The sequence below is a fragment of the Mytilus californianus genome, unplaced genomic scaffold (assembly GCF_021869535.1).
Source record: "Mytilus californianus isolate M0D057914Y unplaced genomic scaffold, xbMytCali1.0.p SCAF_3, whole genome shotgun sequence".
Classification (NCBI taxonomy): domain Eukaryota; kingdom Metazoa; phylum Mollusca; class Bivalvia; order Mytilida; family Mytilidae; genus Mytilus; species Mytilus californianus.
The window spans coordinates 50,254,676-50,269,960 of NW_026262679.1; the positions used below are offsets into that span (position 1 = coordinate 50,254,676).

Below are 15,285 nucleotides of genomic sequence, written 5' to 3' on the forward strand. Positions count from 1 at the left end.
CAACAAACTAGTTTAACCCCACCACATTCTCTATGTGCCTGTCCCAAAGTCAGGAGCCTGTAATTCAGAGGTTGTCGTTTGTTGCTGTATATCATATATGTTTTTCGTTCATTGTTTTGTACATAAATCAGGCCGTTAGCTTTCTCGTTTGAATTGCTTTACATTTGTCATTTCGGGGCATTTTATAGCTGACTATGCGGTATGGGTTTTGTTCATTGTTGAAGGAACAATCACAAATGCGTATGGCCAATCATTCTTCCCAACGCACCATCAGGGATTTGAATTGTAACACCGATAAGGGATTCAAAGCTGTCTCGAAGGCATACTCTGAAAGAAATTAGACAACACTATCATGTTCATAGTTTTTATAGTAAATTGGATTGTTTTAACTCTAAATAGCCTGTAGAATACTTGAGTGTTGTCCGACACTATGCGAAGTTTTTCGCGGGGAACCATTTACATTCAAATTGAATTCCGTGTCTTACATTGAAAAGGAGACATTTTTTTTTATAAATACATGAGGTTTTTTTTATTTACATATCTTTCGATTCATAATATAATGAAACTCATCCCAAAGATCTTTAGAATCACACAATTTAGAAGTTCGTCTATCTCGCTGAATATTTTTCCATCTCCTTATCTCAATGGGTAATTTATGATTGGTGGCTCCAAATTAAAGCATAAAGTGTAAATATCGCGAAATTTTAAAATATCAAAAAAGTTTCTCAAAAGTGTCCTTAAAAAGATGATAATTCAATGTCTTCGAGCATGTTTGCACATTTATAAACCATGTTTGTTGAAACTGATCTTGGATTGATCTTTAACCAAATTTCATTTATACATGTTTGAGATAACCACACAAAAGATAATCCAGTTTCATAAAAAAAAATTCTACATACTTTAACCAACTAAAATTTACACAATTTTCATTTGACAGCATATATAAAGTGGTTTAAAATGATGGCTGATACTTTAGTTGGTTTGCCACATACTATTTTCACCTAAATTGAAATCAGACGGACTTTAATATCTAAATAATCTAAACCGCTTAAGTTCACCATATATTACACAATTTGGAGTAGAAGATTTATGTGCAGAAGAACACGTACACAGTTTTAATTGAAATCTCTCCAGATTATCGTTATTCCCAAACCCCCTTTCACAGCCATACAATAAGATGGATTTCATAATGTAACATTTTGTAGACTAATTTGTTTGTTCATCTTTTCTGTTTATGGTCATGGTGTTCTTAGTTTTTCTCCGATTTATGGATTGTATTGCCTCTTGGTATCTTCTTTCTCACTTTTTTGTCGAGACTGCAGCGACATTGATGTAACGCTTCGCGATCCCACATTCTGTCGTCGGCGGTGGTGTCGTCATTATTTAGGTTCAGTCTGGTTTTTAGATATCATTAACTTTGTTAACCTTCATGGAATTTTTATGAAACTTGGACATATGCTTCTTTAAGACCTGAAGAAAATATCCAGTGCATTTTCCCGTACTTTTCTGATAAATGGACTCCGATTTCTTTACAGGTAATATTTAGATACAGTCTAAAGTTGAAGTTTTTCAGTCATCAATAACTTAGTCAAATCTTCATGGTTTTAATTAAATTGGACAGAAACTTTAATATGATCAAAAGACAGTTTCCACAGTAAGGAAAATATATTTATTTTGCTGTATTTTACTGATGACTTTTTGGCAGTTAAAATGCAGAGTCTGGTATTAAGTTTCTTAGACATCAATTACATTGTCAAACTTCATAGAATTTATCTCTGTATCGATCGTTCCAATTTTAGTACATGTACTGCCGAAGCGAGTTTATGAAATTTAAAAGAAGCTTTTTTATGATTAAGAGATAATATCTGATGCAAAAATTTGAAATTGTTTTTTTCATTTTTCAGTATTTTACTGATAGATGTATACCACATATTTATTTTTTTGCAATCAATTTTTACCGAGTCTGGCCAGGATTACATTTTTTGACATGATAAATTTGTAAAACTTCATGTATTGTTATGAAACTTGGACAGAAGCTAATCTTCAAGATCAAGAAATGGGATATGAAAGAAAAGTCTGATTTAAAAAATCTGTATTTTACTGATAAATAGACTTACTTTTTAGTCAACATTACACTTTTACACTGACAACAGCAATCACAGGCGAAAAACGTGAGCAGAGAGAGACATATATGTCTCTGGTATATATGAGAATTCTACGGAACCCTCCACGAATTTTTTTGTACAAAGAAGGGGGCAATTCGGTGGACAATGAAGTTGGTACTCACGGGAGGAATGTTTTGAGAAAAGCGATTGTTGAGCGATTGTAATCTTTAAAATTAAGAGATTCTCAGCTTTTGAAAGTTAATTTAGTAATTATGAGTCAGGACTTGAAGTTAAGACTTTTAGTAGTTTGCAATAGACAGTACTTCCCCAATATATTACTTTTTTCTCTTAACTCGTGCTACCCTTTTTAACTTTTTAGAAGCATATACGTACTTGGTGCATCAAACTAAAGGAGTCATTTGAATAACTTGTTTTTTTCAAACAGATTGACATACCCACATACAGCCTCGACTGTATAATCATGAAAAGTGAAATCCCTGTGTTTAGATGTATGAATACATCTCAATGAGTATTCCTTGTATGTTTCACTCACATGGTCAAAATAAGAAAGTTTGTTCAAACCCACTGGTATCTTAATATTAAAGAGTCTTTATAATATATTTAAACGTTTTTTCTGCAATTTTACAATATACAATATTGAAGAAATTACCAGTCCCCACTATCCACTTGGGACAAACGAAAGTGATTTTATTTGGGGGGGGGGGGGGGGAGGGGGGGATTTTAAGACGAGATTTTACATGTTATGTACAGACATCAAGCTTTTCGAAAGATATCTTGAAAATTGCTGTGGGTGAAATATTTACTAGGGAAATTTGCACCTACCTCTATGTGAATGTACTGCATGGCACTATGAAAAAATACCCTGAATGCACACATCTTTATATTATTTATTTGCTGAATAACCAACATAAACAAATATTCATGGAAATGAATATAAACGTAACACAGGTAAATTTATTTTATTCACATTTTTAACAAGCTCTGTCAATATAAATGCTATGTATTATATCATGAACCAACATATAAAGTTTCATGTAGATATATTGTGTTAACACCATTTTTCCCTTTCTCCATCCTTTCTACAGAGAAAAAATACAAAGTATAAACAATTTAAATTCTAACTTTGCATGGGCTCAGGATTTCAGAATTACCTACCAACTAGAATGAAAGTGACAACATGCATCCAAAATATACGCTTGACACAGCACCATATCATAATACATCATATATGATAAGTTGTCTAAATACTACTGGAAGTGTATGATTGCTATTGTAACATTTCCCCATATATCAATGCTATCATAAGTACATACTTCTGCATCAATTGCAGTGGCGGATGCAAAGGGGGGGGGAGTCTGGGGGTTGGAACCACCCCTTTTTTTTGACGATCAATGCATTTGAATGGGGACATATAGTTGGAACCCCCACCCCCTTAATAAATGGCTAGATCCGCCCCTTATTTGAATTGAAACTAATCAGACTTGTTGAAATGTGGATGGTGACAACAGTCACTGTACTGTACACCAATAATATAATTTGACTCTCAGACATAAGATAGAATCAGCATTTCTGTTTAGGCCTCCTTTTATGTTAGTAAATCATGTGCCATGGCAATAGAAATCAGTTTAGTACATAATATTTTAAGTCTTTAAGAGCAGGAAAACTCAAATGTAAGCATTCCATTGTAATGAAACACATGTAGGATGCAAAGATGAAATTTTGACACTGAAATGCAAGCTGAGGGATGGTCTACAGCCAATTGTGATGGTCCATTTACTGATGTTTAGCAATATTTGTCACACCCAACAGTATATCATTATCATATAGTTTCATGGTGAATGTCAGGCCACAGTTGCAGTACCGGTGCATGTCTTTTATGCTGTCTTTATGTCTAGTCTAATTGATTTATATATAAATCATATAAATCAGCTGTGTTTGATATTTTCCGTTAAATATTCATCAACAAACAAGATCAGCCTGTTGTTGTGATTTAGAGAGAAGTTTTACCTACGTTTAAAGGTTCATTCTCTATTTTGTATTGAATCTGATGAAGGTCTACTTTTCATATTTCCTAGCCTTGCAATTTAGGCGTCTTGTTTTTTTTAAACCATACAGTTAATATATGCAGCTTAGACCCTTCTTTCACGATAAACCACAATCACAAACTATTATAACAATGTTAACAAATCAAGATTGTGTCAACAGTCAATTTCTTCAGAGTAAATATTGCACTTGAAAATCTATTTAACATTGTTGCATGAATACATGGAGATAATGATAAATTCCTCCATGAAATAAAGTAAATCATTGCACTTAGCAGGATTCTCAACATACTTCAGCATACCATTAATTTTGTTTGCATCACAATGTCAATTTAACATATTGGTAGATCAAGATTTTGGGAAGTTATGGAGGTGTGATCCTCCTTTCTCTTCAGAATTGTTTTTTTTTAATCACATAAAAGTTGATGATTTTTGGGCTGAAATACCCATTTTCCCAGGTGAAGACCAAAAGACCCCCCCTCCCCCTTTTCTTTAAAAAAATCTGGATATAAGCTTGGTAGTGCTTCAGAATGCTCAGCAATCAACAACTGGTTCCAAGTCTAAAATATATGTCATTGAACTTGTTATGATGGTAGATGTAATGCAATGATATTCTAAATCTATATGATAGAACAATATGAAAAAGACAAGTCATGATTATCTTTAATACAAAATGATGAGAAGAACAAATGTATACAAAGAATAAATCAATAAACAAACACATGTTAATTCTATTTTATTCATCTTTATTACTCTCTTCATTTATTAAAGAATTGTCTTGTGTTTCACCTTGAACCCACATTAAGGGGTCAAATTGTTTTTCTTTATTTTTTTCTTGCGTGCCTAGTGAATATCTAATTTGAGTCTTCACAAATCTTCTTCTGGCATTAACAATACCAATATTTTCAATGGATAATGAGTTAGAAGTGCCGTAAGCACCTAGTCCAGCTGCCTTGTCGACACGAATGTTAACTTCGATCTGAAAAATTAAATTCAGATTTAAAACAATTTTTTACTGCAAGTATTTTTTCCATTCATATGAATGAAAAGAAATATGGGATGCATTACTTGACAGCAACTTAGCATGGCAAGTTGAATTGACAACCAGAGGTCATCATATGGTCACTAATAAATGTCTTTTAAATCACATCTAAAATAGAGCAGTTTTGCAAAATACTCTTTCAAGAAACAATGAGAAGTACAACTCCTTCGTTAACAGTATAATGTTTGATTTTATCAGCAATTTTTGGCATTTTCTCTTCAATCAAGGCAAATTATAAATAAGAAATACACCAAGAATACCTAGCATTGATTAACTTGACGAAACACAATTCAAGATATATTCAAAATCAATTTAAATTTCATATCATCCTGTAATTTTTTTTAAAGATAATTGGTACATAAATAAATAACTGTATCTGGGTCAAATATAGGAAAATTTCAGATAAAGTAAGAAAAATGTGATAAATGTTTATAAAATATATATGAAACCATTATTGCAAAACATATTAAAATTTAAAAATCTCTTGGTTCTCTTTAATCTTAACAAAAACAAAGACAGTTAAATCTCTGCAGCATTCTTTTGTAAAAACATAATAGATAATTGTTGAATTTGGAATTTTTTTTAAATTGAATACTTGCATTTGTAAACATTATCAGGGCAATCATTACAATAACTTTTCAATGATAAAGAATTCATGAATCAAAATATTATTTCACTTAAAAATGCTCTATTATTCAAAAGTAAACATTATCTTTCAAAGAATTTAACATTAATCTGTATAACTGTTCACTTAACTCTTTTATAAATTCTAATACCTGAGGAATTTTCGAGGACAATCATATTGATAAAGGTATGACTATTTGTAGTTCATGTCACAGGTATCAGAAGGCATTTCCAGGAGGGGCTTAATTCTACCTAGTGGTAAATACTGCTGAGTGTAGCAAGGTGAAATGTTTATTGATAATGAATACAACAATCCAGACTGGTGATTTAAGTTAAGAAATGTCATTTGTGATGTCATTGTCTGTTGGACATCCTAAACCTGACAAAGTTAACACAATTGACCAAAAATGGCAATTTATATGAATTCTGGTTAAATTAAATATGAGTAATAGCTTTATCAACATCTATATTTATGTGATATCATAAATGTTAGGAGGAACAGTAAAAAATATTTCTAGGTTGGATGTTTTGAAGAGGTGGATCAAAAAAATTTATACACAGTTATTTTAAAAAAATGAAGTATGGTAAAACCAGAGTGCCAATCAAACAGTTAAGAAACTGTTAGTTTCCTTCTGATACATATATGTATTTGGTTAACTATAGGTCTGTTCAAATTCAATATGGCAAATCTGTATGTAGATCTATATGGTCACAACTACTGAACATATTCATTGGCTATGGTAGCAATAGCCAATACACATCTGGCCAAATAAAGATTGACAATTCATTATATATTTGATTTTATTGAAGCTGTAACTCACTGGATCCTGAATTCCTGCATTATCTTTACCCAAACTTTCACCCTCTGTCCAACCTAACTTCTTTAGCATCTTGTGGCCTTTGTTGTCTCCATCTATTCTTCTGTTAAAATAAAGGGATAAGAAACCATTTATTGGATACCAAGTCTACAAGTTACATTCTCTTTCAAAATTAATTACAGTATTTGCTAAAGATGCACAAGTTATTTTCTCTGTCCTTCCCACTTTCTTGTGAAGTAAACTACTTTTTCATTTTCAGGTTAAAGATTTTTTCTTCTTTATAAAATGACTGTAAACCATATCTATATCTGTAAATGTGTCTATTAATTTAGAGGTAAGCATGTCATGCAAAATGTGAAATTTCAATTGCTTAGGGTCGTATAAAAACTTAAAAATTTAATACAAAATGCAAGTGTTTTGACTGTAGATCAGCACCAAGAAAGATAAATCTGAAATGATCTTGAAAATTAATAAAATTTATATGCATGGCATAATCACCATCCTTACATGAATGTTGTCCTATTAAAAAAACCGGATCTACAAGCTAATAAGGATGTTCGCTACAATCTTTTTAAATGACTGCTATAAATTGATAGTATATACATAAGGGAACTAAATGTGGCGGCCATCTTGGTTGATGGGCGGGGTCATCAGATACATTTTAAAACTAAATACTCTAAGGATGATTTAGGCCAAGTTTGGTTTTATTTGGCCCTGTAGTTTCAGAGGAGAAGATTTTTGTAAAAGTTAACGGACAACGACAAGGACAGACAACATCAACGGATGCCAAAGTGATGAGAAATTCTCACTTGGCCCTAAAAAGCAGAAAACAATGCAAGGTTTGTGTCCTTGTTTTTGAGATTAAAGCCATTGAAAATTTGGGCGTAAATGATCCTCTCTAGACTTTTCATATGATTAACATTGGTACCTTTTTTCTTTCAAGATATTTCTTGAAAGAAAAAAGGTACCAATGTTAATCATATGAAAAGTCTAGAGAGGATCATTTAAAATATGAAAAAATAAAGAGGATTTTATGAGATTTTCAAAATTGACTTTTTAAACTATATGCAATAAAACTATGAAAATAAAAGTAAGAGTAAGTGGGCAAAATTTATTAATGGAACACATGGATAAAACCAGAGGATTCCCAATATCTGATAAAAATTCAAAAACAAGACAAGCGAACATCCTTAAGTCTCATTTACTGTACTTTTAAGCCTTTTGTTAACTTAAAAGTATTGTCTGATTGGTAGTCAGCGGGAATTTTTGAAAGTTCAATAAAACAAAACAACCTCAATATAAATAAAATGCTCCGCAGGGCGCAGCTTGATACGACCGCAGAGGTCGAACCCTGAACAGTTGGGGCAAGTATGGACACAACATTCAAGCTTGATACAGCTCTGAATTTGGATTGTGATTAAATATTTGACACAGCATAGGTTTCTGACACAGAATGAATGTTGTCTAAGAACTTAAAAATTTTAAATTGGACATTCACCTATTATGGTCTAATATCCAAAATCTAAATACATGGTTAGATTCAGCATATCAAAGAACCCCAAGAATTCAATTTTTTATGAAATCAAACAAAGTTTAATTTTGGACCCTTTTGACCTCAATGTGGACAAAGTTGATAACGGGGCCCAAAAATCAAAAATCTAAATACATGGTTATATTCAGCATATCAAAGAACCCCATATATTCAATTTTTGTTGAAATCAAACAAAGTTTAATTTTGGACCCCGATTTGGACCAACTTGAAAACTGGGCCCATAATCAAAAATCTAAATAAATGTTTAGATTCAGCATATCAAAGAACCCTAAAAATTCAATTTTTGTTAAAATCAAACTAAGTTTAATTTTGGACCCTTTGGACCTTAATGTAGACCAATTTGAAAACGGAACCAAAAATTAAGAATCTAAATACACGGTTAGATTCGGCATATCAAAGAACCCCAATAATTCAATTTTTGATGAAATCAAACAAAGTTAAATTTTGGACCCTTTGGACCTCAATGTGGACCAATTTAAAAACAGGGCCCAAAATCCAAAAACTTAATACACGATTAGATTCAGCATATTAAAGAACCCCAGGAATTCAAGAATAAAACCCCATTGAAATTGATCAAGAAATAAGCAATTTATACGAAGTATCTTCTTTTGTGCAATTGAATATTTCTTGCTATTGCGCAATACTGTACAATTGACAATTTCTTACTATTGCGCAATATTGTGCTATTGGATATTTCTTGCTATTGCGCAATACTGTGCAATTGAAGATTTCTTGCTATTGCGCAATACTGTGCAATTGAAGATTTCTTGCTATTGTGCAATACTGTGCAATTGAAAATTTCTTGCTATTGCACAATACTTATTATATAATAATTTGCACATCCTGTTTGGTGTGTATCTCCTACCATATCATTATTATTTGCTTTTAAATATTAATCAGAAATAACCAACTTAAAATGGAAAATTTTAAAAGAAAAAAAAAAGAAAAAAAAAAAATCCCCCCCCCCCCCCAAATTTTTTGAACCCCCTTATGATTCATCACCCCCAAACTCAATCCCAGCCTTCCCTTTGTGGTATGGTACCTTGCAGTACAATTTCATAGAGATCCATACACTTGAACACAAGTTATTGTCTGGAAACTAGAAAAATGCTTATTTTTGGCCCCTTTTTAGCCCCCAATTCCTAAACGTTTCGGGCGGTTACCCCCAAACTCAATTCCAGCTTTCCCTTTGTGATATGGAACCTTGTAGTACAATTTCAGAAATATCCAAACACTTACACACAAGTTATTGTCATGAAACTAGAAAAATGCTTGTTTTTTGCCCCTTTTTTGGCCCCTAATTCCTAAAATTTTGAGGCAATTACCCCCAAAATCAATTACAGCCTTCCCTTTGTGATATGGAACCTTGTGGTACAATGTCAGAGAGATCCATACACTTACACACAATTTATTGTCTGGAAGTTACAAAAATGCTTATTTTTGGCCCCTTTTTGGCCCCTAATTCCTTAACTGTTGGTACCATAACCCCAAAATCAATCCCAACCTTCCTTTCGTGGTATTGAACCTCATGGTAAAATTTCATGGAGATCCATTCACTTAAACTAAAGTTAGAGTGCGAAAACCAATGTGTCGCCGGACAACGCCAGACGACGATGACGCCAACGTCATACCAATATACGACCAAAAAATTTTTAATTTTTGCGGTCGTATAATAAATAAATTACCTATGAACAGAGGATGGTTTATCATCTGCTTGGTGAGGATTGTCACTTCCAACTGTCCTTCTTCTTTCTGAGGCTTTGTCTTGATAGGCAGGATTATTTATTGCTGCTGCGTTGTCTGTGTATGATGAATTCTGTCATGAAAAATATAATATAAGATTACACTTATTATCATGCATTGTTGATGACTGATTGCTGATTTTTTTTCTTCTTACAATAACATTGATAAATATACAAAAAACAATATCCTAAAAATTATATCATGTACTCTCATTAAATTCAAAAAACAATTTAGCTAAGAGATTTATGATCATCAATGCCATTGATATTAATGAAGGACAATATATTTTAGAGAAAAAGGCTACATGATTCTATGATAACAAACAATCTACTTATAATGATTTTCCCAAGCTAATTTAGAGGCTCAAAAGCCTGTACTATCATCTTGTATATTTGCCAAAGAGGAAGGACCACTCTCACTGGAAATTTATTTTGCACTGGGCTATTTTCTTAAAGTCCTTCAATAGTTTCTAAAATTCATATAAAAGTTTCTAATGTGTTTCAACAATATTTTGGTGTATTCTAAACCTGTAAATTTCAAAAGATGGTATTACCTTGCAATTTTGATGGATTTTATCAAAATTTTGATTAATTATCCAAAAAATTATTAGGACATTCTTGAAATTTTGATACTATTGAAATATGTAAAATTGTTCATAACATTTTGATTACATTGTATAAGCTCCTTAATCCAGTTGGTTTCAACAACTTTCTAATTTTGACTCAGGGTGTGAAACAAATACAGGGGAAATTGGCACTATCTTTTTCAAATTAGCAAGTTTCCTACCAAATAAACATGATAAAACATTTAGAAATTGTTCAAGTATGGTAAAATTTTATCAAAATTTATTCCAAAGAAATTTTTCACATTTAAAAAAAAATTTCCTTACATTGTGATAAAAATCTGCCCTTTATGAATTTTATTCTGAATTTTCTCTATTTTTAGAGATTGTGATGATTATGTTTGAATGCACCTAAAGTCATCAATACTTATTTTGTATCACTATCCCTAAATTTACCATTATTCACCCAAAATACATGCAGAATTTTTGAAACTACTTTTTGTTGTACACATATTTTTTTTTACTTCTGTATAGATTATACAGAAATATAAAACATAACAATTCTGATAAAAAAAAATAAAAAATAAAAATTTCTCTGAAATCCTTTAATTACAGAGGAATTGCAGATCGTGTGAATACAACAGTGTGCAATGTTCAAACAAACACAAAATTACTATAATGCCTACCTCTACATTAAATAGGGGAAACATGATCAATACTGAATATTATTGATTCTTTATTCTTCTACATAAGGTCAACACTGTTATAGCTTAAAGAAATCAATATTCATCACAATATACAAGTGGTTTTATTTCAAGAGATACATGCATCAGATATAATCCTTACCGTTAATCCATATTTCTTCTTTATATTTTTGAGTTGTTCTCTATGTTGCTTCTTCTTGTCCTTACTATCTGTTGTAGATGTCATGGCTGTAAATATACAATCTACATCTATAAAAACTTCATTCTCTCATATTCATATCATAAACATTATAAAGATTTATGAATAAAGAAACAATATCAATTTTCTATTTTAACAATGAAACATCATTAACACCCTAAGAACACAATTTTCTATCTAATCCCGGTATTCTAAGATGTATTTTAACCCACAATGAAACTGTTATTACACAGCTGTCTCTATCCACTGCATAATGGAGTTGTATATCATGCCAAACTGTCTTATTTTTATTTCCTCTCTTAATATATATATATATATATATATATATATGTGTGTGAACATTAAGTAAGATGGACCTGTCTAGAATTTTATCAGTATAGATATTTTTTCTGTGTTCTATATAACATTGTTAACATCAAGTCAGCTATGCAGTGGCAAGATTAGTGTTCCCTGTAACATTTACTGTCTTGTTTACTTGCTATATTCTGGTTATCCCCTAATTTGAATAATTTTATTTCAAAGCTTGAAAGGTATGTATATTCTAGAATTTCAGAAACATAAAATTACCTGGAACTGTCTTTTGAACCACCACACCAGGTTCACATTTGTCACATGTGTCTGTTCCAGGATGAATGTGTAAATCAAATCTTGTACAACTCAGCTGTAATGTGTCTCCATGGTTTAATTGAACCCACTTACTAACATGTTTTGCCTAAATGAAAAAAACTCCTCATTTATCAATCAATATACTATGGATAAATATTTTGGTGGTATCAATTTTCGTGGATTGGGGAATAAACATATTCTCTAGGATATTTTATTTTGTTCTTATGCCAAAGTCTGCATATAAGTCTATAGAAATTTTGTACTTTGTTGAATATCTAAATTCAAAGTTCACCTTTAACCATAAAATCAACCATATTGGTATCCCACGAATAAATAATGAATCATCAGTAGTGTGAATATGTTTGTTGGTAAACTTATGAAACAACACAACAGTCCTGTGGCTTACAACATATCTACTACAAAGAGCTGTTGTAACTATCAATATGGCACAATTCCTATCAACAGAACAACTGAGACCTCTGTTTCCAAGATAAATGGCTGTTATTAAGGTGGATCATCGGTTATTATTCCCTCATATAGAAAATTTCTTATACTTTGTCAAAATGTAGATTTTACCATGCTTTTTATAAAAGTATAATAAACAAGGATGTGTCCATAGTACACGGATGCCCCACTTGCACTATAATTTTCTATGTTCAGTGGACCCTGAAATTGGGGACAAAACTCTAATTTGGCATTAAAATTAGAAAGATCATACCATAGGGAACATGTGTATTAAGTTTCAAGTTGATTGGACTTCATCAAAAACTAACTTGACCAAAACACCTAATATAGTTGACCTTTTGCATACAGTATTAGAAAAACAGACCAAAACACAAAAACTTAACACTGAGCAATGAACCGTGAAAATGAGGTCAAGGTCAAATAAAATCTGCCAGACTGACATGTACATTGTAAATTTTTTCCATACACCAAATATAGTTGACCTATTGGATACAGTATTAGAAAAATAGACCAAAACACAAAAACTAAACTATGACCACTGAACCATGAAAATGAGGTCAAGGTCAGATAACACCTGCCAGTTGGACATGTACACCTTACAATCATTACATACACCAAATATACATGTAGTAGACCTACTGCTTATAGTATCTGAGATATGGACTTGACCACGAAAACTTAACCTTGTTCACTGATCCATGAAATGAGGTTGAGGTCAAGTGAAAACTGTCTGACAGGCATGAGGACCTTGTGAGGTACGCACATACCAAATATAGTTATCCTATTACTCATAATAAGAGAGAAATTAAGAATACTAAAAATCTTAATTTTTTTTCAAGTAGTCACTGAACCATGAAAATAAGGTCAAGGACAATGGACATATGACAGACGGAAACTTAATATCATTAGGCATCTATATACAAAGTATGAAGCATCCAGGTCTTCTACCTTCTGAAATATTAAGCTTTTAAGAAGTTAGTTAACACTGCCACCGCAGGATCACTATCCCTATGTAGAGCTTTCTGTGACAAAAGTCACAGGCTCAACAAAAATGAAACTTCTTTCACATTCCTTTATTAAATTTTTACCATTAGAGTTATCTTCCTTTATATGGCTAAGATGAAAAATGATTTGAACAATAACAATTCTCGGTTTTTGTTAAAATAGTCTATAATGCAATAAATCACTTACTTTTCTACATTCAAATAAAAAGTCTTACACATAAATTGCCAATCCCTCACAAAATTTTCAGATTTAAGCAAAGAACTAGACCATTTGTGTATTGCTATTTTACAATCCAAGATGGCGGTATACAGTTAATCTACCTGAAGTTTTCTCACTCCTTAAATATTTGTTTGAACATTCAAATTCTTGGATAAGTTACTGTATAACTTATTTTGTTACAATAAATTATATTTAATGTGGACTGTGAGAAGGTTACTTTTTTGTATCAAGTGTTTTATCATTTATGTAACTTTTTAGTCCTTTTTCATAAGATTCAGTAAATATATGGTAATAACAGCTCCTCAAATTCTAAAATCAGACTGATCAATATCTTAAATGATCACAAGCTAAGTTTTCAAAAAGCACTTTATCGTAATGGAAAATTCTAAAATTTGACATACCCAAAAAAAAACAGAAATTTATTTAACCTTTTCACATGTATTCAGGGCTGTTCCATAAAACATACATTGGACCCAGGGAAGGCATTTTCAAATCTCCACTATGGGTGGGAGACAAGTAGAATGAAAATGTAAGTAAAATTCTAAATTTGCCTCTACAGGTTGTTACTTCATTTTGAAAGTGCCTTCCCTGTGTAACATGTATGTTTAAATAGAACAGTCTGAGTCCTGATTAAAACAGCTTTTTTTAATTCAGAATTTGTTTTCTACAAGACAATATTACCTCTGATATTCTTACTTCGTTGATGTAAGTACCATTTTGGCTGCCTTTATCTTGTATTGCATAAAACTGTTGTTTAGCATTATATCTTATTTCTGCATGTATCTGTAATAGAAATTTTCAGAAGAAATGAAGTAAATAATGTTTAATAATTAAATCAAAGTTAGCCTCTATAAATGTTTTTTCATCAGATAGTTTTGTTATTTATCATTAAGCATTGAACAATAAAATGTTTGTCTGTTTGCCATAAATTTACCTAAATTTAAAGATTATTGAAGCTACAATGTAATATGATCATGTGGCTTCCTGATACTGTGTCATTTACTATACAAATACAGAGAAAAGCAAACATAGTAAGATGTCTATAGTCTTTTTTTTTACATTTATATGTCATAGAGATTTTAGCCATTTTCCTACGGTAATTAAACACTCCTGTAAAAGAAGGTAAGAAGTATCTATTTTTTTTTTCATTATGTCTGACAGATTTCTACCTTTTTCCTATGGTAATTAAATATTCAGGTGAGAGATTGAAATCCCTTCAAAATTAAATATTTTTTGTCCCCATGAGAATATCAATAAGTTCAAAGGAACTTTGGTGCATCAAAGGGAGAATACTCTTTTGAAGAAGATTTGAAATTTGACACCAATAGAGACCTAAAACAACAGGTACCTACCTTACTAACATTAATATCAGGTACTGGTATTACAAGATCATTTCTAGTTTCTCGTCCAATCATACCACCTTTAATTGTCACGACAAACAACATCCCCTCGTCTAGTAAATCTGAAGCAGTCACCATTGCTCGAATACATGCAGCATTCTTCAATAATGATTCTGTGACAATAAAGAAACTATGAAATGAAAACAATTTTTTTACTTTGGTAGGAGAAGGTATAATA

At 31.5% G+C, this 15,285-nt stretch overlaps 1 protein-coding gene across 2 annotated transcripts in view; it reads right to left on the minus strand.

Annotated features, from left to right (window-relative positions):
- Positions 1-2,997: 2,997 nt before the first annotated feature.
- The window catches only part of LOC127734781 (angiogenic factor with G patch and FHA domains 1-like), a 33,222-nt gene continuing 20,934 nt past the window's right edge, over positions 2,998-15,285 (minus strand). For both annotated transcript variants that reach the window (XM_052244784.1, XM_052244785.1), the window contains exons 7-13: positions 15,060-15,220; positions 14,389-14,490; positions 11,980-12,124; positions 11,356-11,441; positions 9,890-10,020; positions 6,656-6,755; positions 2,998-5,147 (exon numbers count right to left, since the gene is read on the minus strand). In XM_052244784.1, coding sequence (XP_052100744.1) covers positions 4,905-5,147; positions 6,656-6,755; positions 9,890-10,020; positions 11,356-11,441; positions 11,980-12,124; positions 14,389-14,490; positions 15,060-15,220 — 968 coding nt within the window. In that variant the 3' untranslated portion in view covers positions 2,998-4,904. The remainder of the gene's footprint in view (positions 5,148-6,655; positions 6,756-9,889; positions 10,021-11,355; positions 11,442-11,979; positions 12,125-14,388; positions 14,491-15,059; positions 15,221-15,285) is intronic.